A 13745-nucleotide genomic window follows, 5' to 3' on the forward strand; every position below is an offset into this window, starting at 1 on the left:
TGTTCCGTCCCCTCCTTTGGGGGTAGTATGATGTGGTACAGATTCATTGCTCCCCTTCCAAAACTGTTGCTTCTGTTTTGGAGGAATTAACAAAGACAACCCAGGCTTAATAAATCAACACCGAAGTTCAGAAGTTCAGAGCAATTTGTCTTGGGAACAAAGTCTTCCCTAGAGCTAAGAGGCATTCAAAGGAATTCTTCTTGTTAATGGGATTATTAAAGATATCCCTGAGACCCAGATAAATATTTGATGATTTGGCAAAGTGCTGGGGTTTCTTTGCCGATGTTTCTTCTGCTGACGCATCTCCCCCCTCCACCTGGGGTCTGGATCTTGTAGCTTCATTAGACTCTGCAAATGAAGGCAGGCTGGGATTTCCCCAGAGTATGCTTGTGTGCGAGAGTTTGGCCGGAAACCACAGATCGGGGTTTACAAGAGGGGTGAGGGTGCGCGCGCGCGTGCAAGTGTGTGCGTGCATGTAAGCGTGTGTGCGCGCGCGCGCGCGCGCGCACGGAGGGTGGATGGCCGGGGCGGAGGGATGGAGGGGGAGGGGGGCGGCCCGGGAAGGGAAGCAGCAGATGGCGGTTACAAAGCTGCCATCTAGAGGCCGCCCGCCCGCAGTGTATATAACGCGAGTCTGCAGCCCCAGAAAGCTCACACTTCTGCAAACTGCTCAGCCCTAAGGCACCGAGCGCCTGAACCCAGAAGGCGAGCCGGAGCCGGAGGAGCCCAGCCGCCAGGTAAGGAAACGCTGCTGGGTCCGCAGGGCGTGCGGACGGCGGGCAGGGGTCTGCTCTTAAGCGCAGTGGTCTTTTTCCAGAGCTCTTCTTTCTAATAAGCTCTGATGGGTGCTGGCGAGTCCGCAGGTCTGGTTTCCGAAAGCCCAGGCGGCGTGCTGCCTTGCGAAGTGCGGCTGCTAACTCGGGGCTTCCCGTGGGCTACAGAAAGTCAACAAGGGCTGTTTTCTTAAGTGGAAGGCGCTCTCTGTGTGTGTCTGTTGGACTGAGGAATCTGAGGTTCATCTGCAAGCAGACTGTCCATCCCTCTTGCTCAAAGTTGGCATCGGGGTCAGCTTAGCGCCGCTGCCTACCTGTTTTCTCTTCTGTCTCTCCACTGGGGAAACAGCTGGCACTAAACGTGTAATTCCAGAAAGATGTGCCCTTTATGAAGAGGCGTCCTCCAGCGGAGAAGAAAACTGGGCTGAGAGTCTTTGTGGGTCCAGAATGGGTTTGAATTCACTGCTCTGGAGGATTACCAGAGCCTGTAAATCCGGAAGCTATAAGAGTGAATGTTAAATACAGCCCGGCCCTCTTGTCTCTCCACTGCATCCTTCTTAATCTGACTATTTGCTGTTCGCTCAGAAGGTGTTAAATCTGACTTCAGTTGGAAAAAAAAAAAAAAGGCACACACAAGTCTAGGATTTTGCACTGCGATTGTACTCTTGAAGTAAAAAACATGAATTTTGTTTGATTTTGTTCGCCTGCATAAAGATCTGAGGAGTGACTCAAAACTCTGCAGTGAGGTCAGGCTTGGGTGGTTAGCCAAGACTTGGAAGTTCCAGGGAGAATGAGAAGTTGTAAAAGTCAGACTGCCTGTCTCCCTTTTTCTTTCTCTCTCTGTCTCTCTTTCTTTCTTTCAATTCATTTGCTCACACCAGGATCATTACGTTTTCCAGACGTAGAAGGCCCCCCCCCCACCCAAATGGTTTACAGCGCTTTGAAGGTATTTGATGCCCTGACATCTCCTGAAACATTCATTCTGCAGAGTCTCAATGTGGTAACTTTTTCTTTTCTCTTTAAACGGGCAGATGCTGCCTTTGTGTGGCTTTATTTATTCCAGGGAAATGCGGAGATCAAATAGCCTCTCCGAGAAAGGCAAGTGGAGGCGGCTGGTGTCTGCGCTTCACTTTCCATAGATTTTAAATGGATAAACTGCTTGCCCTTCTTTCATCAGCCCTTGAGCTTCCCCAGATGCAGAGCCTTTTTCTAAAGCGGAGTTGCACATGGGGAGCTCTAGCTTGGAAACAATTTGCTCTTTTTTCCCCCAGTCTCTGCCATAAACACTCCAGTGTGCACCAACTGTGGAGCTCCATGCCCCAAGCTCCTGGAGATGGGGGTGGGGGAGGAGGGTTGCTCCGGATTTGGGTGGAAAAGCAAAAGAAAATTGAGACTTGCTGCTGTGTTTTGCTGCTCATCTGATTTTTTAAAGGGATGTGCATTGCAGTTGTCATTTTTTAAAAGTTCTGGAAGGTACAGTGCAGGGAGCATGCAGATGCTTAACTGAGTCAGGACTTCAGAGGTTATCCCATATTAGCAGCCAGTCTTGAGAGATTGGAGAAGGTATTATGGTTTCTAATCAGGTCCAGAACAGGCAAAGTATAGTCTTTCTGGATGGAAAACAAAAAAACCAAAACAAAAAAAACCTACTTAATCAGGAACAGTGGCTTTTTGTCTGATCACTCCAGGCAAAGAGAGAGGCTCGTGTTTTCCAGGAGACACCAGGGACATTGGTTACTCAAACCTGAGACTGAAAGAGAGTCATTCTGTGAACCCTAAGGGTAACCAGGAGAAGGAAAAAACCTTAAAGGTTTTAGGACTTGAGATGGTTCTCAGTGGTTCTGCAGAACACGAGTGGAATTCCGGGCTAGAAAGTATTTGTATTTTTCATCCAGGCAACCACGGAACTTGGTTTTTATTCAGGGACAGAAATAGTTTTAGAAGGGCTTCCAGACAAATTGCATGTGTGTAGGTGGAAATTTGTGTGTCATGTCAAGTGTTTTTAAAGTCCAGGAAATTATGGCTCTGGGAGACATATGTTTTATTAAAGTGAAAGCAAGCAGAAAAAAGGGAAAGAATGAGAAAAAAGGGGGCAGTCCTCTGATTTTGAATACTTAATGGTTTGCTGCTGGAATCTTTGATCCTTTGGTTACACAAGAATCGACTCAGCTTAGAACTGGAAAAAATGTCGTTGCTTGGTTCTTCAAGTGATGAAGAGAGTTGCGTGTTTTCATAGTGAAAATTTTGCGGAGCCCTAAGCAGATTTGGAAGCTGACTCTGCTTTTTTGTTCCGAGGTGGAGGGGCTGAGACCCCCTTGGGTGGTGCCCACAGGCAGGGGACAGATAAAGGGGGCAGGGCCAGCCACATGGCTAACACCTCCCAGTTCTCTTACGGTCCAGGAAACCTCTGTCACGTCTGCTCGTAGTTTTAAGTCTAAGATGGGAACCCCACTGTGTGTAGCCCAGGGTTTGGGGTTGTCCTAGGCTGGCTAACCCCCCACCGCTCATCCTGCTTCTAAGCTGGGTGGGAATTAGGGCTCTGGTTACACCCGCCAGCCCAGAGGGCAGCCTTTGTGCCGTGGGAACCTCTGGGTCTGCCCTCCTGGGTCCTGTGCCGCTTCCCAGTCGGGCCGCTGAGCACAGTAGAACAGATCAGGTTTCTGGACATGGGGTTCGTTCTCTTTCCCCCAGTTCTCCCCGTGTATCAATGCGAAGTGTCTGAGGACTCTGGAAGTTGATGGCCTCTATCTGGATTAGGGTTTGGATTTCTCTCTCTCTCTCAAACGACTCAGAGCAGTGCTTTCCTTGTGAAAAATAACAGCAGCCAGGATGGCATTGTTCTGTTTGTTTGACATGGGGTGGGGGGAGACAGACTGCCCCCCTGCCCCAGCTCTGCTCGCAGTCCTAGCAGCTGGCCTCCCAAGCCTGGGCCAAAACTCTCCTGGACGTTCCCATAGATTTAATGCAGGATTGGTACGAAATGAACAAACCCCAGAGCTGTGCAGTTTCCTAAGGACTTTTAGCACGGGTGCTCTGGGTCAGTCCAGAGGGATGGGGTGGGGAGGGGGATGGCGGCACACATGTATACCCGTGGCCGATTCATGTCGATGTTTGGCAAAAACACCACAATATTGTGATTAGCCTCCAGTTAAAATTAATTAATTTGAAAAAAAGAAAGGAATGGTGCAGGTCTTCTGTATATAAATTGCGCTCCTGGAGTGGAAAGGGCTGGGCTTTCGCAGGCGACCTGCTTCTGCGTCCCCCTGGAGAGTCCCTGGGGTGTGGGGAGGGTGAACAGAGCTGGTTTCAGCCACACCCCTGAGTTTCTGGTCCTGCTGCCTGTCTGGCCTCAGTTTCCAGGTGCCCAGCGGTGCGGTTAGCTAGGCTGGGTGATCGTGTTGGGACAACACTGAGCTGCTCCGTGAAATTCCACCCTGGGAGGACATGAGTTGAGCCCCAATTGCAGAAAAGCCAGTGAAAAATGTCGCCTGCGGGCACAGATCCTGGAGAGCCCAGGGTCCCCTCGGCGTCCGAGTCGGTGCCCTGGGTGGCCCGGCCCATGTCACCTTCTCTGCACTGCACCCAGGCCTGACAAGCACCTGGCTTCCCCTGCAGGCCTGCTGCCTCCTCCCTCAAAAGCCTTTTCTGCCCCAAAGCCAGGCCCTTGCTCAAGACCGTGGTGGCTCTCGCACGGACAGGCTCAGCCAGGTTCGGTGACCCTCCGGTAGCACATCCCTGGCCACCCCAGCACCCACTTTCCTCTGGGGGGTCCCCATTGGTCACTGGAGCGGAAGTCCCTCTCCACGCTCCAGCGATGTCCACGCTGCTTTCCCGACCTTCTCGGTTAGCTGGCGGGTCCCCAGGGGTGGGTGGGGAGTGATGATTCTGGTCTGTTATTGCCCCAGAGCAGTGCCTCTCACAGAAGGGGCTCCACAAACATTGGCAGGCATAGAAACGGGTGAGACTTAGCTCAAGGGAGGCTTCCGGAATAGTCTCCTCGGGGCTCCTGTTTCCATTGATAATCTCCTATTTCTGGTCTCGGGAGCTTGATTCACTGTTGATTCATTGATTATGAATTCATTGAACACGTGCTTTGTCCAGGCGCCATTGCTGGCTGCCCTGTACACAGGCAGTAAGATGTCGTGGGGTGGGGGCTTGAGCAGGAAGGAGGGGGACCGGGGAACAGCCCAGCGAAAAAGAGTGGAGGTATACGGCCTGGCTGGGAGGAGGTGGGAGTAACAGAGGGCGTAAATGGGGAGAGGGGGGCCTGCCTGGCTGGCCGGGAAGGGCGTTCCAGGTCTGTGACTGGAAACTGCTCACATGCTGAAGGCAGTGTTGGGGAACCCCGGTTGGGTACCTGAATGTGGGGCCGTCCGTGTCCTGCAGGGGGTGACTGTGGTCCAGGGGAAGGACATGTTCCTTGCAGGCCAAAGCACCAGCCCATGGAGACCCTGAACTTGGAGATGTCTCGTTCTGGCTTTGCCCTCAGCTTGCCGGGTGAGCGCAGGGAGACCACTGGGGGCAGCTGAATGTGTCAGGCCGCTTGGAGCTGTGCTGTGGTCGCCAAGGAACCTCGATTGATGAATAATAAGCCCGAGAGATGAGGGGACATCTCCCTTCCAGCAAATGGGGATGTGAGTGGTAGATGAGTCTCTTACAGATGCCAGTGTGGGGTTAGGGGGTGGGGGTGACGAGGTGGACAGACGCTGGTTCTCCATCCTCCAGGCCATAGGAAAATCTCCTTCCTGTCCTGGTGGCAGTGTGATGCTCTCTCTGGGCGCAGATGTTGGACCCAGAATCTACAGGAAGTGATCCCTGTAGAGGGAGCTTGGTGAGAGAAACCAGTACCCATTGGGAAAAGGGGAACGAAAAAAAAGTGATGCTGATTACTACTTTGTTTTCAGCGGGGTCCCTCTGGTCTAGAAAAAAATGGACCACGAACCACCATTGTTCTGTGGGACGTTCGTGCCTCTAGTAAAATTTCCATAACTCTTGATGCCAAGTTTCAGATCACAGAGGAGTGTGTGAGGTGAAAGCCACAATCCCTCCTTTGTCCTCTTATCCCACACTTCCAGCCCAGTTTTATATTCACTGCAGATCTTTCCCCATGCTTTTACGCACACATGAGTGTGCACCCAGTCACTTCAGTCATGTCCAACTCTTTGTGACCCCATGGACCGTAGCCGGCCAGGCTCCTCTCTCCATGGGGTTCTCCAGGCAAGAACACTGGGGTGAGTTGCCGTGCCCTCCTCCAGGGGGTCTTCCTGACTTAGGGACTGAACCCGCATCTCTTGCGTCTCCTGCCTTGGCGGGCAGGTTCTTTACCGCTAGTGCAACCTGGGAAGCCTCTTATGCACATACATGTACCTATAAAAATGCACATAATTCTTGTGTTTTGGGCATGTATATATGTGTAACTTTCCATGTTCATAAAAGCATCCCCTCTTTCTTTATACAGCTGTATTATATTCCAGATAGTGGTTTGCGGTCCTTTATGGATCGACATTTATGTTGTCACCAATTTTTTTTGCCGGTGTATAAATAGTGCTTCAATAAACATCCTTGCATCTTGGGAATATTTATTTTGAGAAGAGAATGTGTGAACTTGTGAGATCAAAGAACTGGAGGAATCTTTTATCCCAAGCCCGGTTGCTTTCCTTCCATGAGAAATCTTTACGCAGATGTTATTAACCTGTGTCAGAAGTCGTCTCTCATTCTCCCGCCCTCCCTGGTTGGGGCTCTGACCCCCAAGGGACGCAGGTGGTGGGCAGGTGTGACTGTCACCCAGAGGTCCCTCCTGAGCTCTGGCCCAAGCCGACAGGAACGGAACTGCTGGCTTATTGCAGCAGAGGGGGTCTGGTCCACGTGGATTGGGAGTCGGCTTCAGGCCCTGGGATCCTCAGCCTCACCACAGCCCTTCCTGCCATCACAGACCGGCCACATGGCCTGGAGATGTCACCGTGTATACGAGGATCACGGCTCATGCTTCCCAGTTGGCATAGGCAGTGAGCCCTCCAGTTGCATGGGATGACCCCTCGCTTTTCCTGGGGGCAAGTGGAGACTCTGGTGAAGGGTCTCGGGGGGTTGATGGGATGTCCCTCTCACCCCTGCCTCCCTCAAGTTTGCCAGGCCTTGGGGAGCCAGGGGTCTGGGTAGACGTTCTGCAGTTGCTGGATCACATCTTTGTTCAGGTCAGGGTCTTGAGAGCATCACCTGTTAAAATCTAAGACAGTGACTTCGGAAGTTTGTTGTCTTAGGTGCAGGGACCACCCACGATTAGCCTCGGGCCTCCTGGACACATGCTCAGAGGCCCACTGACTGCATTCGACGTGACCTGGCAGATGTCTTTATACGATACTATTCTCTTTTTCTGGAAAGAGCCCTTGTTTGTTTCCAAAACAGAACAGGTGAAAAATGACAGGTGACGTGGGCTGCGCTCTCCTGCAGCATTTTCCCCCCTCTTTGGCTTCCCGTTTAGATCTGCGGGGGGCTGGATTGCTGCACTCCTTGCGTGCACACCTCCTCTCTTGCGGCCTCTCTTACTTCTCTGGACCCCTGGAGCCTCTGCCCTGGGAGGGGAGGGGCCGGTAGGCTCCCTGGTAGAAGGCCGGTGGGCACGGCGCAGGCCTCTGGCTCATCTCCTGGGCTGGTAGCTGGTCAGTGATTGGTGGTGGATGATCGGTGGACCAGCTGGCTTTCAAGCTCCAGCATGGCGCCCCCCAAGCCTCTGAGGTACCCCCAGCCCCTCCTGGAAGGTTCCCCACACTGCCCAAGAGGAAACAGAGAGGACTGTGGGGGAGGGGGGGCGGTGGACCGACTCTTAAGTCACCTTCTGGTCCCAGAGGACCAGTGATCATTAAGTCGGGTTTTCATTGTCCAGAGGCCAGAAACCTAAGGACCCGATGGGGTCCCTGAGCCCTTCCCTACCTTGGCTGCGGCGCAGGGGACACCGAGGGCCGGCCCAGGCCCAGAGGTGTGAGTGTGGACGGTCTGCTGTGCGGGAGATGTGGGCCCTGGAGGGACACAGACTCCTGGTGATTCCTGTAGGCCTCCTGTGCCCGTGGGCCCCTCCGTCCACACTGAGCCATGCCCCTCCACCTGGGTGCTGGGGGGTACGGTGTGTGCAGTTAGCGGGATGACTCCTTGGGGGGAAGACAGAGGTGGGGGCGTAGCATCTCAGTCAGGCTTCCTTTTTCTCCAGCCCCCGTGCATGGCGCAGACCCCAGGGATTCTGGCTGCATCTGTGGAGGCCTCTAGTAGGGCTGTGCCAGGGCGGGCAGAGGAAAGGACCCTCAGCCAGGGCCCAGCCCCACTCTGCCCGCCTCTGTGGGGCAGCAGCTCGTCCTCCGGCTGAGTTCTGCAGGGACCCGGGTCAGATGAGGTCATGGGCTGAAAGTGCTTTATAAGCTAAAGTGAAAGTGTTAGTCGCTCAGTCGCACCGACTCTGCAACCCCACGGGCTGTAGCCCGCCAGGCTCCTCTGTCTGTGGGATTTTCCAGGCAAGAATACCGAGTTGGGTTGCCATTTCTTCCTCCAGGGGATCTTCCTGACTCAAGGATTGAACCCATGTCTCTTCTGTTTCCTGCGCTGGCAGAAGGCTTCCTTACCACTCGTGCAGCCTTTACCACTAGGCCTTAGGGAAGCCCATGCCATGCTGCAAGTGTGTTTCATGGATCACAGCCTGGTCGTGGCGAAGGGGCTTGTGTTACTCAGTGAAGCTATGAGCCGCGAGTCCATCACCCCAGATGGACGGGTCCCAGTGAAGAGTTCTGACAAAACGTGGTCCACTGGAGAAGGGAAGGGCAGACCGCTCCAGTATTCTTGCTGTGAGAACCCCATCAACAGTATGAAAAGACAAGAAAATATGACACCGGAGGTTGGAACCCCCCCCAGGTTGGAAGGTGTCTTGTATGCTTCTCCCAAAAGAGCAGAGCGCAATTACTAACAGCTCCAGAAAGAATGAGGTGGCTGGGCCAAATAGGAAACGACGCTCAGCTGTGGATGTGTTTCATTTTAAGGAGATGGGAAAAAACGGGGTCACACCTTACAGCCATACAGGAGAGTCAAGCCCAAATCCTCCCCTCCCTCTCTCCTGAAGTCGAGGGTGCAGTGGGCACCATCAGTTCCTGGCTGCTTAGCAGCCCAGGGTGGTGGGAGGGTCAGGAGCACCTTGAAGGCAGGATCTGGAGGTGGCTGCTCACCGCGAGGGCTGTCCAGGCCTGGTCTCTCACAGGCATGCGCTGTGCATCCATGTCCACTTGGGGTCCTCCAGCTGTGTCTTCCAGTCTCTTAGGAGGATGAGTTTATTTGTCCTAACTTGACCTTGGGCTTCCCTGATGGCTCAGCTGGCAAAGAATCCACCTGCAATATGGGAGACCTGGGTTCGATCCCTGGGTTGGGAAGATCCCCTGGAGAAGGGAAAGGCCACCCACTCCAGTATCCGGGCTTGGAGAATCCCCTGGACTGGGTAGTCCATGGGGTCGCAAAGGTCAGACACGACTGAGGGACCTTCACTTCATTTCACTTCAACTTGACCTTGCTGATTTTCCGTGCGTGCCCTCTGGTCAGGTTTTGCCTGACCAAGTCGGTGGTCCCAAGGCCTGAGTGTCCTCTGGTGATGGGGGGAGGCTCTGAGGACCACCAGGTTTCCTGGCCTCGGGCCCCGTGGCTCCACCACCTCCTCCTCAGAGGTCCAGCTGTGTCCAGCAGCAGCAGGGGATGCTGAGGCCCGGTCAGGTCACCTGGAAGGGAACCAGCGGCCACTTGCTGCTCACAGAGGCGAACAGACAGCAACTGAGGGCCATCTCCATACCTGTGGTCCTAGGGCAGGTCCTCAGCTGTGAGTCTGGAGGATGAGGTGGCCTTGGGCGGCAGCAGGTGAATGGCCTCACTTCTTGGGCGTCTGCTTGTTTCCCCTGGAGGTAAAGGCATCAGCTCGCTGTCTGCGGGTAGCTCCTGCCTTTCCCCCCTCTCAGGGTGGGACATTGACCACTTAGCCACTTGGTCAGTTTTGAATGTGGAGCAAGAAGTAAGCGAGTCCGTGCTTTTGATAGGTCAAGAGAGGGGGTGGATGCGGTTTTGAGTTTCTGTCTGTTAGATTCTGTCTTCAGCCCTTGAGTTCTTAGGTAGCCCTGGGAGATGGGGGCTGGTGCGCTGAGAAAGCAGTGGCAGATGACAGATTAACTAGACTCACATGAAACGCTAATGAGGCAGGAGCCCGAATCCCAGCCCAGGACGGTCTGGTCACCAGAGGGGTGCTCTCCCAGCTGGGTGTCTGTGGACTGTTAGCCCGGCCACTGGGCCCTGACTCAGGGACCATCCTTCCCCATCCTCCGGGACCTCTCGTGTGTGGCCTGGAGTCCAGTTTAGATGAACTTGGCAAATAAGCTTGGCTTGCAGTCGGTCCTTACCTGCGACGGGAGAAGGAGGAACAGACTCCCTACTCTAGATGGCGATGCCCAGCCGGGCACCCTTGGGCCGAGTGTTTTCATTTTACAGCCCCTTCCTGTGGGGATGCAGTGAGGCTGTCCACCCAGGGTGGTGGTGGGGGCACTTCAGAGCCTTCAGGTGGGCGGGTCAGCAGGAGAAGACAGCCCCGGGCAGCTCTCAGAGCTGGAGTCAGTGGGCCGTCATCCCCAGGCACAGTAACGCCTCAGGCTGGGATTCTTCTGGGTGTTAAGACGGTGCCAGTCGAGAGTGTTGACCTCACGCCAGATCAGCAGGGAAAACCGTTAGGAAAAGCCAGTCCCTCCAAGACTCAGCTTTGGGTCTTGGTACAAGTTGCTCTCAAAGCAGTTGGACAAATAAAAGGTGGAAAACCAGGCAATGGCCCACATTAGGAGATGGCTGGTTGGTGGCTCTGAGTTGAGAATCACATGGCAAAGTCAGAGACTGTGGATGGGGGCGCGGTGAAATTGCAGGGCAGGCCACACACTGTCCACACCTCCAGAGGTCTGCAAACCGCAGGCAGCCCGACACGGCCAAGCAGGACGCTTGTTACTCACCAGTGCACGGAACAGATCCACCCCCTGCTCTTGGGTATGTGGGTGAAATGCCTCTGCCATCCGCAGGGGAAAGTGAGCTGGCCACAGGCACCTCTGGGCTGAGGCTCAGCTGCCCTACGTCCCTCTGACCCCCCAGAATGTGTCAGTTTCACATCCGGGCACAGCCCAGTCTGGTGACCTCTTGAGAACACAGTCCTGCAAAGACAGAGGAAGCGAATGCTTTCACTCTTTGAGAGAGATGGACTCACATGGTTTTAGAATGTGGGTGTGTTTTGCAGATTCTGTCATGGTCAGTTTTGTTCTCTCCTTTCTTTGCAAAGTTACTTGGGAGCTACTGTGAAACCGCTGAGCAGATGGGGGTGCTGGGAAAGCGCTTTACAGGCCTGAAGCGTTTGCTAAGGGATCCATTCTGCTCTTGCATCTTTTAAAACTGTATTTGCTTTTGCGCGCAGGCCGTTCGACCGCTGCCCTCGACACCATGGATCTGCATCTCTTGGACTACTCAGAGCCGGGGAACTTCTCTGACATCAGCTGGCCCTGCAATGGCAGTGACTGCATCGCAGTGGACACCCTGCAGTGCGGCCACATACCCAACAAAAGCGTCCTGCTATACACGCTGTCCTTCGTCTACATCTTCATCTTTGTGATCGGCATGATCGCCAACTCCGTGGTGGTCTGGGTGAACATCCAGGCCAAGACTACGGGCTACGACACGCACTGCTACATCTTGAACCTGGCCATTGCCGACCTGTGGGTGGTGGTCACCATCCCTGTCTGGGTGGTCAGCCTCGTGCAGCATAACCAGTGGCCCATGGGCGAGCTCACGTGCAAGGTCACCCACCTCATCTTCTCCATCAACCTCTTCGGCAGCATCTTCTTCCTCACCTGCATGAGTGTGGATCGCTACCTGTCCGTCGCCTACTTCGCCAGCACCTCCGGCCGTAAGAAGAGGCTGGTGCGCCGTGCCGTGTGCGTCCTGGTGTGGCTGCTGGCCTTCGGCGTGTCCCTGCCCGACACCTACTACCTGAAGACCGTGACGTCCGCTTCCAACAACGAGACCTACTGCCGGGCTTTCTACCCCGAGCACAGCGTCAAGGAGTGGCTCATCAGCATGGAGCTGGTCTCCGTGATCCTGGGCTTCGCCATTCCTTTCTGCATCATCGCTGTCTTCTACTTCCTGCTGGCCCGCGCCATCGCCTCCTCCAGCGACCAGGAGAAGCAGAGCAGCCGGAAGATCATCCTCTCCTACGTGGTGGTCTTCCTGGTGTGCTGGCTGCCGTACCACCTGGTGGTGCTGCTGGACATCTTCTCCATCCTGCACTACATCCCCTTCACCTGCCAGCTGGAGGCCTTCCTCTTCACGGCGCTGCACGTCACGCAGTGCCTGTCGCTGGTGCACTGCTGTGTCAACCCTGTGCTCTACAGCTTCATCAACCGCAACTACCGGTACGAGCTGATGAAGGCCTTCATCTTCAAGTACTCGGCCAAGACGGGCCTCACCAAGCTCATCGATGCCTCCCACGTTTCGGAGACCGAGTACTCCGCTTTGGAGCAGAATGCCAAGTGATGTTGCCCCGCGCGGCCTCTGGACCTGTGCGCTGGGCTGCAGCGGGGCGACCTGCTAGGCTGCCTGGTTTTCCGGAGGAAAGCCAAGTGGCTTCGGGCTTGGCGACCCTCGTTGGCGTGGAGAGGGGCAGCCTGCGTCCCTATGGCTCCTTTCTTGCTCTCGGCCCAGCGTGACCCTCGCGGGGCCCCTGTGACAAGCCCCCGCTGCTCGTCACACCAGCTTCGGGACAGGCTTGCCTGCACTTCTGTAACATACGACTTTTCTGTGCTGCCTAAAGGTTTCATAATGGGGATTTGTATTTAAATCTTAAGACTCTATTTTTCTCTCTTGATGTACCCTCTCAGTGTATTTGAAAGTTTATATTTTAAATATCGTATGGGAGGTATCCATGCTGACATGTACTCAGCGTCGTAGTTCTGAGGTTAGTTTGACTTCCGTTTTGACTAAGGATGACATTAATTGTTAGCTGTTTTGAAAGCCTCTCTCTATATAAATATATATATATATATATATATTAAAATATATATGCCAGTCCTGGCTGAAATGTTTTATTGACGATAGTTTTATATCTGTGTGGTGCTTTGGGCCGGTCTGGGATACGGAACGAAAACTGCTCTATAATGCAGTTTGTGACATTAATATTATTGTAAAGTGACATTAAAAATAAGTGCAGTGACACTATCCCAGTCTGTAACACGGCACGCAAAACAAACCCTTGTATTCCAGAGAGTTCTTTCCATTTGTAAGTTATTTTTTTTTAATAAAGATGTTTTTTTTCCTAAAAAGGTGTTCAGATCTCAGTTTTCAAAGCATGTTTGGCATTCAGGCGGCATGTTTGATGATGATATACAAATATTTACAACATAGGTGATCAACCTAATAAATATGTTTAAAGAAAGGAATACTGTCAGAAAAGCAAATCCCAGGAGGTTAACTTGGATGAAATTATGTGAAAGGAGGAACATCTGAGTGCGAGTGTTGTGGTTTAATTTTTTTAAATTTCTGCCTATGTGTAAGGGAGGGGAGCTGGTTGGTAGGTGCACTTGTCAATGCAAAGTTGGTAAAGAAAAGTCCCAGTCTGCCGTCTGCCCAAAAGGGTTGAGGGCCTGGAACTCACCCTCGTGTCCGCCAGGCCTTGAACCTTCCCTGCTGAGGCTCTGTGGTTTAAGTCCTTTCTTCTTCTCTGGTCAAGACAGATTCTTCATTTAAAAGATAATCCATCCATGAGCCTGTTCTTTAGGCCGTGCAATAAGTACAATCCTGGCCTGTGCGGTCACCAAATTAACCCCCCTTACTAGTGGTCAGGAAGAGCTCTCTCAGGAAGCCCCTACCATCTACACGGGCTAAAGGAGCAGTGGGGGCTCGGTGGGCGTGTCTGGGCAGGAAGCCAGAAGAGGGCGT

The 13745-nt window shown here is 53.5% G+C and overlaps 1 protein-coding gene across 1 annotated transcript; it reads left to right on the forward strand.

The window, feature by feature from the left end:
* Positions 1 to 653: 653 nt before the first annotated feature.
* On the forward strand, positions 654 to 12875 carry ACKR3 (atypical chemokine receptor 3). Its single transcript, NM_001098381.2, is given in 2 exon segments — positions 654 to 737; positions 11230 to 12875. A coding segment is annotated over 1 exon segment (1089 nt). The 5' UTR covers positions 654 to 737; positions 11230 to 11255; the 3' UTR covers positions 12345 to 12875.
* Positions 12876 to 13745: the final 870 nt, after the last annotated feature.

This window comes from Bos taurus, chromosome 3 (assembly GCF_002263795.3).
Source record: "Bos taurus isolate L1 Dominette 01449 registration number 42190680 breed Hereford chromosome 3, ARS-UCD2.0, whole genome shotgun sequence".
NCBI classification, from domain to species: domain Eukaryota; kingdom Metazoa; phylum Chordata; class Mammalia; order Artiodactyla; family Bovidae; genus Bos; species Bos taurus.